At 43.8% G+C, this 14,333-nt stretch overlaps 1 protein-coding gene across 1 annotated transcript; it reads right to left on the bottom strand.

The window, feature by feature from the left end:
* Positions 1 to 9,919: 9,919 nt before the first annotated feature.
* LOC119973052 (protein ATP6V1FNB) lies at positions 9,920 to 13,978 on the bottom strand. Its single transcript, XM_038810498.1, has 2 exons — positions 13,455 to 13,978; positions 9,920 to 10,210 (listed from the first exon to the last, which is right to left on the bottom strand). Exons 1-2 carry the CDS (start codon positions 13,873 to 13,875, stop codon positions 10,083 to 10,085), a joined length of 549 nt encoding a protein of 182 aa, XP_038666426.1. The 5' UTR covers positions 13,876 to 13,978; the 3' UTR covers positions 9,920 to 10,082.
* Positions 13,979 to 14,333: the final 355 nt, after the last annotated feature.

Here is a 14,333-nt window from a genome sequence, read left to right as displayed (position 1 = left end):
CTGACAGTGACCCAAGTTGGGAATCGAACCAGGGTCTCTGCTGCTGTGAAGCAATAGCTTGCCTTGGTCTGCTTTAAAAGCCAGCAATTTAGCCCAGTGTGCTAAACCAGCCCCTAAGGACGTTTATGTTGGGCATAACACCAAAAATCTATATTTTAACATGTTACATCCGTGTCAAAACAGATCCTGGTACTCTAGCAAAGGAAATGGTTGCTAAAATATAACCAACAACAAATTACTTCAAATAGCTTGATAAATTGACAATAATATTGAAATAAAAAGGATTGAACAATACCGCCAATGATTTTTGTCAAGTCATAAAATGCTGAAATGTTTCAATAAGCTACATAAGCTCTCGCAGCAATGCTTCCACACTGTATACATGATGTACTTTCTGCAAAATAAGACCATGTCAAATACAATTGAATGAAATAAATCATTTACTGCTGTCAAGACAGAATTTTTCTATGACTGTCAAAGGCAAATCCATCTTCAATTCAATGACCTGTCATGCAGAGAAGAGCCAGTCAGAAGTAAGCATTACAACTGAAGATGAATGCATCCCATAGTGCACTGACAATCTGCTGTTCCAGCCTCAGTGGTGTGAACATCCTGATTAAATTGTTGAAATCACAGCTTACATTTCCTGAATTTTCCAGATTACTGAAATGAAATGAAATGAAAATAGCTTATTGTCACAAATAGGCTTCAAATGAAGTTACTGTGAAAAGCACCTAGTCGCCACATTCCGGTGTCTGTTCGGGGAGGCTGATACTGTATGTATATGTGACAGTTAAAATTCTATTTATGAGCCAGCAAGATAATGCCAGATGACAATCTATTAACACAGATGTTAAAAACCTGGGTACAAAATACTGTTGATGGGGTAAGTGATGAAAAAAAAACTTTAGTGACTCCAGGACATAAAAGGGAAAGAGTGTTCAAGGAATCCAAAGCCATGAACAACATTTTGTTGTGATTATGATGATAATGCATTGACCGTCCTAATGCAGGCTTTGATATCACTGTTTTCTTCCAATGCCTCTCATCCATCGTCCAGCTTGGTGGGCATTTTGCACACGCCTCTGAAGAGCATCGCCAGATGTGGCTACCTTTCAAGACCCCCAAACCATTACCTCGACATTCTTCCAATGATCTAAACTTGACACCATCCTCATGTTTATACTGGCCTTGGCAACATCATCTACAAACATAAGGCTAGTTTCCACATGTATATTGGTAACATACACCTTGACCTCTCCACCACCATTATGTGGTCAGGCTATTTATCCAATCTTCATTCAAGGTTGAGCAGTAGTTTTCTTCAGTTAAACGTTGGAAAGATTGAATTCATCATCTTTGACCCCGCCACAAATTTTCATAACATAACCATGCTTCCTTCCCTCCCTGGCCATTGTCATCATCAAAATCAGACTACTTGCAGTCTTGCATCCTATTCAATCCCAACTTGAGTTTCAAACATGCAACCCCTCCAACAGTAGTCTAATCGTCCCTTAGCCTTTATTATGCCAGGGACTGGGCAGCACGGTAGCACAGTGGTTAGCCTTGCTGCCTACGGCGCTGAGGACCCAGGTTCGAATCCCGGCTCTGGGTCACTGTCCGCGAGGAGTTTGCACATTCTCTTCGTGTCTGCGTGCGTTTCACCCCCACAACCCAAAAGATGCGCAGGATCGGCTAAATTGCCCCTTAATTGGAAAAAATTATTCAGTACTCTAAATTTATAAGAAAAAAAAAGAAAAAAAAATTATTCCAGGGAATGCACTCTCTTTTCATAGCGTAAACCTTGGAACTCTAATATCATTCCATGGAAAGTCGCCAAACCATCACATTTCAGATGAGAGGTCGGAGTTGGTGTAATGAAGAGAAGATGCACTCTTTGGCTGGAGGATTGAGGGGAAGAGAAGAATGAGCTTTACTGTCAGCTCAGCCAACTGTACACCTGAGTTAGGAGTCCTCAATACTGCCAATTGGCGTAAAAGTGACTTAATGAGGTATTGGGTATCGCAAAAGTTCAGTGCGCAGGATTAGCAAGTAATGAGGAAAGCTAATAGAATGTTATAGTTTATTGCAAGAGGAATTGAATACAAAAATAGGAAGGTTATGTTTCAGTTATACAGGATGTGGAGATGTCAGCGCTGCATTGGGGTGTGCACAGTGAGAAGTCTCGCAACACCAGGTTAAAGTCCAAAGGTTTATTTGAAGTCACAAGCTTTCGGAGCGCTGCTCCTTCATCAGGTGAATTGGAGGCAGGCTCGCAATCACAGCATATATTGGAGAGACACAATTGCAAGATGATTACAGATTGAAATGTGAAGAACAGTTGAAATGTGAGTCTTTACAGGAACAAACAGTGTGAGCGGAGTGAGTGATAATCCCAGGTAATGGAGGTGAGAACTGTCTCAAGCCAGGACAGTTAGTAGGATTCTGAAAACCCAGGCATCATGGTGGGTGGTGTGATACGCCTGTGAATAGTATTATACTTAGTTAGTAATGCAACCTCCAACCAGAAGGTGGCATCATACATCAGTCATATGACATGAGACGCTCGCCAGTTGGTAGCAAGGCGCACAACAGAACAGTCGCACATAAGGGTAGTTCCAAGACAGTTCACGGAACTCAAATAGTAACTTTGTCTGTAAGGTATTCTGTTTGCTATCCTTCCACGTGGTCATCAATAAATCATGATTCTAGTTATGCAACCAGATGTTCTGTGACTATCATTACAACGGCAAGGTCACAGAATACAACAGCGGGGGTTACATGTAATGTGACCTGAACCCAAGATCCCGATTGAGGCCGTCCTCATGCGGCGGAACTTGGCTACTAGTTTCTGCCTGGTGATTCTACGTTGTGACACAGTTTGTTCCTGTAAAGACTCATATTCCAACCATTCTTCACATTCCAATCTGTAAAAGGTAACAGCACTGGATTTGACAATGTGTGTATTCCAATGCCGTTGGTTTGGGCACTTTATACCCGTTAGTGGGGTAGCTCTGGCAGGACAGTGGTGCAGAAGGTGTAGAGGGAGAGGTTCTCCCCAGGATTGCTATGTCGACTGGCTACCGGAACCAGCAAAAGACAGTCAAAGACCTGGCTAAGGAACTGGAAGAAACCTGTGGTGCAGCAAAGTTGTGAAAATGGAATGGGGTGGGTCGACGCCAGTGGGAAAGGCCCAGATGATACAGTCGATGGCCATCCTCAAAGATGAATTTCTGTTTTTTTAAAATATTTTTATTAAGGCTTTTATATATATATACGTCAAACACAGCCAAAACCAAAAAAAGAATAAACAGGAAATCCCACAACAAACATCCAACCAACACCTCCGCACCCCACCCTCCCTGCCGTTACCCTCCATTCCCTCAGCCTCCTTTTATAACCCCAAGTCCCAACAAGATCCATCTCCAGGCTACCGAAGAGGCAAAGTGCCTTTAGGTCACAAGGGGCGAAGATACGAGAGGTGGAGACGGTGGTGTCTGACTAGAGGTCGTATGTTTGGAGGCAGAGGTGGGCGCTCTGGGAGACTTATGCAAGTCGCTGAGGGTGAACGTCAAGGAGCAAGACAACAGGTCTAGGCGGCAGAGCCTACGGATTGTGTGGCTGCCAGAGGGTGTGGAAGGAACGAGCGCCGCAAAATATGTGCCAAGGATGTTCAGAGAATCATAGAATTTACAGTGCAGGAGGCCATTTGGCCCATCCAGTCTGCACCGGCTCTTTGAAAGAGCACCCTACATACGCCCACACCTCTACCTTATCCCCACAACCCAGTAGCCCACCTAACATTTTTGGACACCAAGGTCAATTTAGCATGGCCAATCCACCTAACCTGTACATCTTTGGACGGTGGCAGGAAATTGGAGCACCCGGAGTTAACTCACACTGACATGGCGAGAATGTGCAGACTCCGCACAGACAGTAACCAAAGCCGGTAGTCGAACCTGAGACTCTGGAGCTGTGAGCAACAGTGCTAACCACTGTTGACTAGGCTGGTAAAGCAGGGAGTGCTATACAAGGCCCCAGAATTGGATAGGGCCCACAGGTCTTTAAGGCAGAGGCTGAGAGTGGGGAGCCCACAGGCAGTGATTGTGTGGATGCACACATTCGTGAACAAGGAAAAGATCCTACAGTGGGCCAGGAAGGAGCAAGACTGTGAATGGGAAGAGAACCATGTCCGAATACATCAGGACATTGGTGCGGAGCTGCCGAAGGGGCATTCAGGATTCAAAAAGGCCAAGGCTCTGTCTTACCGAAGGCAGGTCCGGTTTGGGGTGTTGTACCCGGCAAAATTGTGGGATGGAGATTTTAATTGTGCATTGGAACCGAGGGTGGACAGATCGAGCCCCAAGTCAATGGGAAGATTGAGGATGGTGAAGGAGTTGGGAGGGTGTATGAATGGATGGGAATGGTTGACCCGTGGAGGTTTAAGAACCCGGGAGTACTCCTTCTTCTCACACAGGTACAAGGCGTACTCGAGAAGTGATATCTTTGTGGTGAGCCGGGTGATGTTGTAGAGGGTGGTGGGGGCAGAGTATGTGGGAATTGTGATATCCGATCATACGCCACATTGGCTGGAGATGAGGCTCAGTGAGGGGCAGTGTAGAGGCCGGAATGGAGGCTGGATTCTGGTAGGTGGCGGATAAGGGGTTCTGTGAAAAGGTGAGGTCGGCGATCGGGGAGTATGTAGAAATCAGAAGAGGGAGGTGTCAGCGGCCACATTCTGGGAAGTGTGCAAGATAGTGGTCCGAGGAGAGATTATCTCATTCAAGGCACACAGAGACAGGAGGAAGGAGGAGCATGGACAGTTATTGGATGAAATAGTCAAGGTGGATAGAAGATACGCAGAGGTCCCCACTAAAGAATTTTTGGCAGAGGCAGAGGTTGTGAGGGTGGTTCAATATGAATATGGAGCGAAGGTGAGCTGCATGCTGGCCCACCAGCTGAGGAGGCAGGCTACGTCCAGGGAAATTCTAACGGTGTGACTGGAGAGGGGGGAAGTAGTGACAGAGCTGGGGAAGATAAATGAGGTGTTCCTGGGGTACTATGAAAAGTTATACAGGGCTGGGCGGCATGGTGGTACATTGGTTAGCACTGCTGCCTCATGGCGCTGAGGGCCCAGGTTTGATCCCAACTATGGGTCACTGTCCGTGTGGTGTTTATACATTCTCCCCATGCCTGTGTGGGTCTCATCCCCACAACCCAAAAGATGTGCAGGGTCGGTGAATTGGCCATGCTACATTGCCCATTAATTGTAAAACATTAGTTGAATACTCTGAATTTCTGTAAAAAAGACAAGTTACACAGAGCAGAGCCGTGTGGAGAGGAAGGAGAAATGGGATGGTTCCTCAATGGATTGGAGTTTCCAAGGTTGGAGGAAGCGAGGAGCTGCTGAGGCTGAGGGAGATGATCAATAGCATTAGGGGGATGAAGTCGAGGAAGGCTCCGGGGGCCGGATGGCTTTCTGGCAGAGTTCTATAAGGAGTCTGCAACGGAGTTGGCACCGCATCTATTGGGGATGAGACAGTGAGTTTAGTGAGACAGTGGAGGTGGGGCTGGAGAGGGTGAGGGCAGTTTGCATGGCGGGATAAGTTGTGGGAGAGGTTTTGTTGCCAAGGGGGTGGGTGAATTTAGATATATGCAGGTGAAGGACTTTGCAAGAAAGAAGTGGAGGACATTTCCTACGTTGCCGGGATATATATCCGACTGGAGCAACTGCTGCTCCTGGATGAGTATGCAGAGGGGAGGATTGAGGAAATATATGGGTGGTTGGGGGAGCTGGGGTGAGGGGGGAGCAAATGGTGAGGATTGAGAGCAAGTGAGAGGAGGAGTTGTGGAGGGAAATCGACTGGGGTTTATAGTGTGAGGCGATGTGTAGGGTGAATTCAACCTTCTCTTTTGCGAGGATGAGTTTGATTAAGTTCAAGGTAGTCCATCGGGTGCTTATGATCCTTGTGAGGATGAGTGGGTTCTTTCAAGGGTTGGCTGACGAATGCGAGAAGTGTGAGCGAGGGCTGGCGAATTACCCGCACATGCTCTGGGGTTGCGGGAAGCTGGAGTGTTTGGGACGCTGTCTAATATTGTGGGGGTGGAGGTCAGGCTGGACCCGATGGTGGCGATCTTTGGAGTGTTGCAAATGCCGGAGCTGCTGTAGCAGAAGGGGGCCGAATTTGTGGCCTTCGCCTCTCTAATTGCCCGGTGAAGGATCTTGCTGAATTGGAGGTCAGATACGCCACTGGGGGTGGCGGCCTGGCTGGGGGACCTGTGTGACATTCTCCAGTTGGAAAAGATCAAATGTGGGTTGAGGTGGTCGGCGGAGGGCTTCGAGACGAGGTGGGGGTTGTTCATCACACTGTTTTGAGGAACTGTTCACCACGGGGGCTGGGGTATAAAGGGGAAAAATTGTACAAACTGTGGATTGTGAGGTTGTGGTGTGTGCTATTGTAAATGTTGCTGATTTTACATGTTTGTAATAAAAGAATTTTTAAAAAAAACAATGTATGTATTAGTTGCAAAGCATATATTTTTGACAGAGAGGGTGCATTTTCAATGAATTAGTCATATACTAACTTGATTCATATTGTTAAATAGTTTCTAAATATGCCCCTTTTGCAGCTTATTTTCTCTTGGGATGATGCATGGCTCGCAGAGTTGATTTGCTCCTGAACCAGTTAGTTGCTAAGGCAACGGAAAACTTCCTCGCTGTCCAATTTCCCTCCTTGTAGATATGTGTTCCATCTGCAGCATCACTAAAATTCAGCAGTGTGTGTACCACGGCCATCAACTCATACTTTGGTATTTATGGCATTTTGCTTTGGATCTCCAACACATCATCAAAACGTTCAGAACTAAGGAAATGTTACAGCCATAACTTAAAACTCCTGAGTAAACACAATAATAAAGCTCTTTATATATTTACAGATATTGATAAAAGTAGATTGAAAGACACTGGGCTGGATTCTCCGATTGTCGACGCCGGAGAATCCATTTTTATGCTGGAATCGGCACCATTTTACCGATGCACCGCCCTCTCAAAAAACGGCGTACTCATGCCGTCGGGATGGCCTCAGGACGTCATCTGAGGCTCTCCCTTGATGCTCCGTCCTCGATGGGCCGAGTCCCTGACGGCGTGGGGCGAGTGTCCTCACAACTTTCGGGGACCCAGTATGACAGCTGTGTCCAGCGCCGCCACAGTCGGGGGGAAGGGAGCCATTCCGCTGGCAGGGGGGCTTCGGCGAAGGCTGGGGGGACTGGTGGGGGGTGGTCCTGGGGTTGCAGGGGGGAGGTTTGTGGCATTCCAGGTCTGCGCGTGGCCGGCGCCATACTGTATGGCACAGCCGCCACAGGCCGCCCTCTTGCGCATGTGCAGCCACAGACCTGGCCATTCTGCGGCCGTATCCGCAGGTAAAGGAGGCTTTACGCGGCGTGGCTGATAGCTCCCCAGCGGGCAGAGGATCGATGCAGGGGGGCGGCGCAGATTTTCTGGTCGTAAGATCAGGTGGATCCTGCAGACATAGCTGCAGAATCGGAGAACCCAGCCCACTATTTCTGTGTGTTATGATTAATATTTAGATGTTTTCTAATTGTGATTTAACCAAAAAGACTCATTGAGGATACAAAAGAAATGAGGTATGAGGAAAAGTTGTGCAAGTTTGAGTTTTAGAGTGTAGAATGAAAGGCTAAAGGAAGATCTGAATGAAAAACCATGGTTGGATATTATGATGGGAGGGACAAGAGCTTAAGGGGAAGGAGGGGAGATGCGTTGGTGTGAGCACACTGAATATCCCAACAACAAATACATGCCAAAGGAAGAGATAAATCATGTAATACTCACATTAACCCTTCACTAATAAACTTCCATGGGTCAACCATTCCATCCATTCATACATAATAAACAGTCTGAGGTTTAAGCTACCCTTGAAAGAACTCTCACATGGTTTGCTGAACTGTCTTACATTCACCAGCTTTCGCCCTCTTGGTGTTTATTTCACCAACCCTCTGTTTGCTAACTACTAAATGAATTAACTACTGGATGAATCAAGGGAGAAGTTAGATGACAAATCACGTCCTAACAATGATTAATTGTGCAGAAAATTACAACTGAAAGCTGAACAGCAAGCATACAAGCAATAAATAGATATGGCAGGTTTAGTCAGGGTCAGCGAGCAGTTTGAATAGCAAATTATTAATAGGCAGAGTTATTTAGCAACAGCAATTCATAAAGGTAGTTCAGTGCACCACTGTAATTCAGCAATAACTGCACGCTTAAAGTAAACACTAAATGAGAGCATTGTCTTAAATTAGTGGGGTAAAATTATGATTAAAGCATTAGATAGCCAGAATATAGGATAGGTAAAGTCTAGTGTCGATTACTACTTTTTCCAGAGCTTATATGATCTTATCTTTATGAGTGGAGCGATTGATTCACTCTCCTTCCTTCATCAGTGTTAAATTCTGAATCACTGAGTTGATGAGTGCCTTTGATGAAGGAAGGAGTTGTCTTTTCCTTTATTTTCCGGCTACCCACTTCTGCACACTCAATGATATTTGTTAGCTGACTTGACTGCTGCCTTTCTTCATCTCAGACATTTGTACGGTTAAGTGGCACACTTATCTCTGACTGTAACTGGTTGTCATTACCACAATTTAGCGTCATCCTCTGATACTCTACCCTTTGTATTTGTATAAGTGCCATTTTGCATCTGCCAACGAGAAATCACAGAAAATAAATCTTCTTTTAACTGCAAATACCTTAATATAAAATCTCTGCTTCTATAACAACAGACTATAAAGAGAGATACTACTTGAGGTGAGCTACCTTTTTTTGTACCTTTATAGTGAAGTTTCCCACATTCCCTTGACCAACTTGAGTGACACGTTCAATCACAAAGTTTTATCCCTATTGCTGCCAATTGTCTCCAACAAACATGGAAGATCAAAGGCATCTGCAGGAGATTTGATGCATATCCTATAAATTAGTGAAATATAATACCTTGGTCAGCGATGCAGATAATTTTTTTTTCGCTAAAGTTGGAGATCATTGGAATTATCTTCCTCAAAAGGCAGTAGCAGCAGAGTCTTTGAATATGTTTAAGATGTAGATAGATTCTTGATAAGCAGGGGCACGAAAGGTTATAGGAGATAGGCAGCAATGTAGAGTTGAGGTTACAATCAGACCAGCCATGACCTTAATGAATGATGGAGCAGGCTCAAGGGGCTTACCCCTGCTCATAATTTTTTTGTTAATACATTCAACTCTATGCTTCACAGTTTCCTCTTGATGAGGTGTTTAATGTTTGTGTCCTAAATGGCTTCCCAACACTAACAAAAAATGCCCCTCTTATACACACAAACATTTATGTTTTTCAGCTTAGAAGCTTCCTGTAGGAGCTTAAAAGCCTAAGATTCAATTAGCTTATAAAACTGTTTCTGACTGCCAGAGAACTTTTTATTCCAGTTATTTCCCAGCATCCAGTACAACCACTGGCTCCACTTTGTTGACAGTTTTTAAGCTAAAACTCCATAATGAACACAACTTTGGCAGTTTACAAGATATTTTCCTCACAAACTGTGATGGTGAACTTCAGGTAATTTGCAGCATATGTTTACTACGAAAACGGAGCTTTAATGGTTTGAGTAGCCTCTCAGCCCACACTTTATTCTCCCTTATGCAAACGTGTATTATAATTGCTCTTTGCAAGACAAAGCAAGTTTTATTCTGACAATTTTTATCCCAAAATAAACTGCTTTTAAGAGCAGTAAATCCCATGCAATACATAAGATCATTTGAAAGAGGTCCCTTTGATCTACATATTCAGCTGATACAAAATGGTATGCTGAATTACACAGCATCACGAGATTGCAGTATTTGAAGCACACTGAGGACATAATAGTAACAGACCGATTCAAAAAAATACTGCAGGTTTTTAATGAATTATTTAAGCAATGAATGGTAAATCAGAAATATTCCAAAAAAAGGCCACGGATCAGAAGCTCTATGGGATTACTTCAGTACCAGAGAGAGAAAGCGGGACGAAAGCATTGTTGCAGGAATGCTGTCGACGTTCTCAGTTTGGTTTAGCAAGTGCATCTGTTGCAGTTATCTTGGAGAAGACACCATTTCTCGAAAAGAAAGTATTGTCTACAGTTCTCAATCGACCATGAGCTGGTAACTGGAGCTCCTCTATAACATCACCTGCCAAACAAGTTTGAAAATAAACATTTAAATATTTTGTTAACATTGAACCAAATAGTTTACAATATTAATTAATGGTAAATTTGTAACATTTTCTGTTACAGTTTAGTCAGCTACGCATTCCACCAAAAATAGGTAGGGTTTATAGGATGGGGTTGCTCTTCTAGGAAGGTACAAACAGTTGCAAAATAGACTCCTTGCTGAAAGTTGGGGGTAGTAACATAATACCTTGCACTTGCAAAAATATCTCAAAGCATTTCAGTGAGAAAGATTGGGTTATGATTGTTCTGTGCAAATCTTTCTGTACCAATGCTTTCTGTCCTTCTGTCATCTGTCATGGTGCAATATCTGTCCTATACATATAGGAGAACAGGGGACAATGAGCTCAGCAACCAGAAAGATTGTGCGTGCATATATATTGCACATGTTAGCATAACTTCAAAGTAATCCTAAATATTCAAGGTTGTCATTCTGGGCACACCCGACTGCGGTCCTGGGTGGGTTGACCTCTAAAACCCACCAAGACACGTGCCAGATCCAGTATGAGTGATAGGGTTGGTGGCTATTTAATACTGGCCTTGACCATCTGAGGCAACCGTTGGAGCTTCAACAATTTCAGTACTGCCAATTAGAACTGTCGTCTGTGCTGTAACTGATGGAAGTGGCATTGGAAGGTATTTGGCTCTCATTCACAAACTGGAAGTATTATGCAGAAATGGGCTTGCCATGATAGGCTCTGCACCAACAATTCAAAATGGTGAAGCCAAGCTCTTTCCAGAAATACTTTTAATATGGCCCAATGACCATGGGGAGAAAAACAAAACATGTAGCTAATGTTCCACTGGAAAAATGTGAAATAAAGTTCAGTAGAAAGGGAACGAAGGAGCAGGCCCAATGGATCGCAAGGCCTACTCCTATTACTTATTCAGAAGCCAGTTAAACAGAAAGTTTGGGTTTGGAGGAGGCTACAGTCAGGGAGGAACAAGGCTATTAGCTTTGCTAAGGTGATACAGGATGTTGCTGTGAACACATCGGGAGTTTAGTGTACAGTTTTGATTTCCTCATTTAAGAAAGGATATGATTGCATTGTAAGCAATGCAAAGAAGGTTCACTAGGGTGATTTGGGGATAAATCTCATGATGGAAAGGCTGGGCAGATTGGAACTGTATCCATTGAAATTTAGAAGAATGGTATTGAAAGTACGTGGATGTTTGCACATTTTTGCCTTATTTGCTTTCTTTCTGATGATGTCTGTAACTGTTTATCAAGCCAAAAACTACCTCAATAAAACTGTTTATTAAAAAAAAAGAAATTTAGAAGAATGAAAAGTGATCATATTGAATAACAGAAGAAGCTGAGGGCACGTGTCGGGGTGGATGCTGTAAGGATGTTTCACCTGGTGGGACATACTAGAGCAAGGGGGTATATGGTTTAAAAATAAGTAGTCCTACATTTAAGTAAGAAATTAGGAGAATTTATCTTTCAGAGCTTCGTTAGTCTCTTCCCCAGAGAGCACTAGTAGCAGGGTCACTGAATTTCTCCAAGGCCGAGTTAGGTAAATTCTAGACTGACAAGTGGTCAAAAGTTATGGTAGGTAGAAAGTGGAGGCCACAATCGTTCCAAATGGTGGAGCAGGTCTAGTGACCAAGTTGTCTACTCCTCCTCCTAATTTGTATATATGTAGTAAGGAATGTACACGCAGAGTATTTTAACATTGAGCTATTAAGAACCAGGAGGTAGGTTAGCAAAAATGGATAGATGTGCAAGAGAGGCAGAGCTGTTTAGATGAAGGCCCCGCCTTCTTAACCTTGGCCATCACCTGGGGTGTGGTGATCCTCAGGTTAAATCACCATCAGTCAGCTCTCCCCCTCAAAGGGGAAAGTGGCCTATGATCTTCTGGGACTATGGCGACTTTACCTTACCTATAGATAGAGGAAATGTTGGTAAACTGAAGGTGGGGAATGGGAAATTGGCAAATGGGATTTGGATTACTTGATTGTGAAAGCGACATAGGCATTGATTAGGGTTTCAGAAGCAGACTGGTTGAAACAAGAGCAGATATGGCGGTGGAATCAGTCAGCCCTGTCTGGGGGGGCTATGGAAATGGAAAGCCAGCTCACAGTTGAATAGCAGTCTGGTTCAGCCACATATAGTGGTCATAAAAGGACCATGTAACAAGGGTAGAGTATTTGCATCAGGGTTGAAGAGTTTGACTTCTATCTGAAGGAAGTTACAGCTCATAAAAGACTAAATGTTGGCCAAGTAGTCTGGCAGTACAAGCCTAGTGGAGTGGCCAAGAGGGAGCAAAGTTGAGCTGGATGTCATTGTGCATGTGGAAGCTGACCCTACACTTGTGAATCATGTCCCAAGGATAAGCATGCTGATGAGAACATCTAGGATGGGACCCAGAAGGCTGGAAGTACTAGTTCCCTGAGTAACAGTGATATACTGGGGTCCACATCACTGATAGCACCTAAATTTCATTCATGGCTGCTGAAGATGACAATTCACTGATGGAAAGTGGGGCAGCATGTGCTTAGCTAGTTTAGATAGCTCACACATCAAACCCAGAGAAATACCATCAATATCCCAACTGAGGATGGACAGAATATCCAACCTTATGGAAACATGTTATTGGAATAGATTAATGGTTTAATATACATCTTCACAGATGCTGCATAATTATTTTTTCTTTATTCTTTTATGCATTTGTTACCCATCCAAACTGACTTCAAACTGAGCGGCTTGGTGTTTCAGAGGGCAGTCAATCACATTTCTGTTGGTTGGAGTCACCGTAGATCAGACCAGGTAAGGAGGGTAGGTTTCCTTCCTCAAGGACATTACTGAACCAATTGAGTTTTTACAACAATGAACAATCGTTTCATGCTCAGTATTACAGAAGGAGCTTTCAATTCCAGATTTAATTAATTGAATTTAAGTTCCACCAGCTGCGGTGCCTAGATATGAACCCTCTAGATTGCTACTTCAGTGCTATTACTATTACACCACCATCTCCCTCTCATAGTACCTGTAATCACTCACTGCCCTGCCTTATTCATCATGAGGAGGGTGTCACTCTTGCATGACAATACATAATTTATCAATCTTAGTTGATAATATTGACCAGCACAGTGACAGCAATCCTTACTTTAGATTTGAGAACAATCAAAGCAATTATGCAATCATTAAAATGTTTCTATTTTATAAGGGCTGGTTCTCCGAGTCATGGATGTATTTCGCTCACCCTGTCTCCAGCCATACTCCCAGGAGGATAGAATAGGATATTGGAATTTTTCCTCTGGCGGTTTTGCCTTCCTCTTTTCCAGGTACAGGTACCTGCCTCTTTGCTCTTTAGAAAAGCCATCGTACAACAAAGTTCGGATCTGAGGAGTTACTGGCCGCATCTCCTGGAACTCCTCAGGTTTGGAAAGTGCTTCCTGAGCTGGTTTCTTTGCTTTTTCCTGTTGTCTTGGAACGTCAATTGCCGGAAGGGTATAATTCCTGACAGGAAGTTTGGGAACTTCGCTCCTCTTCTTGAGAATAGTGGGTGGAAACCTGGAATATTTCGCCCCGTACTTGTCTCTCCAGGCTATACGAGTATAGGCTTCTTTTTCAATAAGTTCCGTCCAGCACTTCTGAGTGCGTGTATCAAAGAGATGTTTCATCTTTCTTAATTACTTTGACAAGAGAACAATGTCAATCTGATGAAAAAGAGAGCTTTGATTTTGAATGCTGGCATACACTGCAATTGGCACGGCAATTTTATACTGAAAGCTTCCGTCTATCACCATGGTTACAATCAACATGCTTAAAGCCCCAACACACTTGTAAATCCTTGGGGACCCCTACTGGATGGAGGACTTTTGTTGTGTGAGTAATTCAAGTGATTCTGAATCGGAGCTTTGAACTGAGTAAAGGAGCAGAGAACTCAATTTTTGTAGCTATGCCAAGAATTACTTAAGAACATAGAAAATACAGCACAGAACAGGCCCTTCGGCCCACGATGTTGTGCCGAACTTTTGTCTTAGATTAAGAACAAATTAATCTACACCCCATTATTCTACCATAATCCATGTACCTATCCAATAACCGTTTGAAGGTCCCTACTCAACTACTTCCACTG

This window comes from Scyliorhinus canicula, chromosome 11, assembly GCF_902713615.1.
Source record: "Scyliorhinus canicula chromosome 11, sScyCan1.1, whole genome shotgun sequence".
NCBI classification, from domain to species: Eukaryota; Metazoa; Chordata; class Chondrichthyes; order Carcharhiniformes; family Scyliorhinidae; genus Scyliorhinus; species Scyliorhinus canicula.
This window is presented reverse-complemented; position numbering and strand designations above follow the sequence as displayed.